The sequence below is a fragment of the Pteropus vampyrus genome, unplaced genomic scaffold, assembly GCF_000151845.1.
Source record: "Pteropus vampyrus isolate Shadow unplaced genomic scaffold, Pvam_2.0 Scaffold360, whole genome shotgun sequence".
Taxonomy (NCBI): domain Eukaryota; kingdom Metazoa; phylum Chordata; class Mammalia; order Chiroptera; family Pteropodidae; genus Pteropus; species Pteropus vampyrus.
Window position 1 is genome coordinate 491,219 of NW_011889141.1, and position 2,210 is coordinate 493,428.

Sequence of the window (2,210 nt, forward strand, 5' to 3'; positions counted from 1 at the left end):
GTTCAGTCGGTTTGGGTGGCTAACAGCGATGGCAGTTTACAATCTTGATTGTTCTAACACTTACTGCCATCAAGAAAGGCTAAGGAAACCCACCCCAAGGGGTTCAGATGGATAGAAGGGGCAGACATGTTGAAATTTATTAAGGGCTTGCACAGTCTAAACCTCACTGATTCTCATAAATCTCTGTGAAGGAAATGTGAGGGCTTGCACAGTCTAAACCTCACTGATTCTCATAAATCTCTGTGAAGGAAATGTGATTATGCACATTTGATAAATGAGGAAATGGAAGCTAGAGAAGTAGAGACTCTTGCTGAGGTTCACGCCGCAGCTAAGCAGCAGAGGTGTGGCTCGAATGGGAACCTGGCCCGTCGGCCCTGGGTGTTAGTCCACCACTATGCTCCTTCACTGAGTGAACAGTGTAATCAGATTTAGCTGCGCCTCAGAGAGGTAAGAAACAAGTGTATAAAGCGGGTTAGTTGACTTAGTTACTGTTCATCCCGCCTCTTCTTCCCAAGGAAATAAAGGAGCAAAGGGATTAAATTGAGCCGATTGTTAGGTATGAAAGGAGCGGTGTTCTCTTCCCGATGGTGTCCTCACTGCATCTCTGATGGTCGAGGTGGTCGGTCTTCCTTGCGACGGGCACCTCCTGACAAGGCGCGAATGCTTCGGTCGACTCAAGCACCACCAACCTCGTGTTTCCTGCATTTTAGGGAATACTGTCTGTGATGCTGATTTTTACAGTGCTGGAGTTCTGCCTAGCTGTGCTCATGGCTGTGATTTGGTGGAAGTGGTTTCACTCTGACTTTCCTGGGGTGAGTGTGATGCCCTGCCTCCCTGAGTCTTGCCTGGTGTACTTCCGTTTCTGGGTTGTGTTGAGCTATGTCAGCAAGAGTGGCAGAGGGGTCCATTAGTTGCTGGTCATGAGATACAAATGGGAGGTGGTTTGATGGTGATGGATAACAGCTGACGAAAGCAGATTGTGATTGAGTCTCTGACCAGCTGAGGAGTCACTGCATGGCAAGATAGTTGAATCTGAGAAATCATCTATTTTGTAAAGGCAGAAACCTGGGAAGTTCAATGATTTGCCAAGCGTTATGCTACGAGTTTGTGCCTGTTTATCAATAGAACATGCCATTTGCCTCTCTTCCAGGCAGAAACACCTTCTGCCACAGCCATTAGTCTCGTTAACAGTCTTAACTTGGTAAAGGGCATTTGCACATGTGGCTGGATGCAGTAAATGTCCTATGATCTGATTTTCTCTTTCTGTGATCTTAAATCTTTTTTCCTCTTAAAATGAAAAACTGTATTGACTCAAATTTCATGGGAAGTTTAACACCACCCTAACACCACCTCGGATTCATGGCTTTATTAACTGAATTTAAAAGCTTTGATCTATCAAAAATTTTCTTTTAGAAAGTAGAATACTAGGCCGATGAATATCAGTTATTTAAAGAACTGAATGATGTGGTTTACTAATCTTGCAATACCTAAGAGTTCTATATTTAAAGTTTGGAGGAGATGGCATCAAGATAAAAATTTACATTAAGCTGAATCCAAGTACATCTGAAAAACTAACGTATTTTGTTTCTTTTAGAGTGTGCTTTTCCAGCCTCTGAGTGACAAGGATAAATCCGGCATGATTGCAGAGGCAAATGTTGACTGCGGATATGAAAAACTATTGAATTCTTAGGGGGAAAAAAAAGGAAAATATTCATCAGAAATTTGGTCTTTATAATAATGTATGGAAACCAACCAAAGAAACCTAACCAACAAAGCAGTTTGAGTTCTTTGAAATGTAGACTTTTATGTAATGAACATTTAAAAGCTATATATTTGTTTTCTTTTCATTGAATATATGTTTTCAGTGGATTGATCTCTAGATTTGCCAGATATTGACTTCAACAGAAGCACGGAACTGTAAATTACCATTGATTGGACTGGCCAAATAGACATTTCCCAGAAAACTAGGCAAAATGGTGATTCAATGGATAATGACAAAGTAAAGGAGACAACTTTTCTTCGTACCTCCTCACTGCCAACGAGAGTCCTGATTTACTGTGGTGTTCAGACTCTTATATAGACACTAGTGTTCCATCACACATATTTTACTCATTAGTGCATGCAGACAGCCCCCTGCCGTTAAGTCTCAGGACCTACTTAAGTACATGGCTTCAAAATGAAATTTTTATTTGACTACTATGATGTGTGTG

The 2,210-nt window shown here is 41.4% G+C and overlaps 1 protein-coding gene across 1 annotated transcript in view; it reads left to right on the top strand.

Annotated features, from left to right (window-relative positions):
• LOC105305049 (membrane-spanning 4-domains subfamily A member 6A) overlaps positions 1 to 2,188 on the top strand; it is an 11,587-nt gene extending 9,399 nt beyond the window's left edge. Inside the window, exons 5-6 of the mRNA XM_023522896.1 lie at positions 711 to 812; positions 1,595 to 2,188. Of these exons, the coding sequence (XP_023378664.1) occupies positions 711 to 812; positions 1,595 to 1,690 (198 nt within the window). The 3' untranslated portion in view covers positions 1,691 to 2,188. The remainder of the gene's footprint in view (positions 1 to 710; positions 813 to 1,594) is intronic.
• The last annotated feature ends 22 nt before the right edge of the window (positions 2,189 to 2,210 follow it).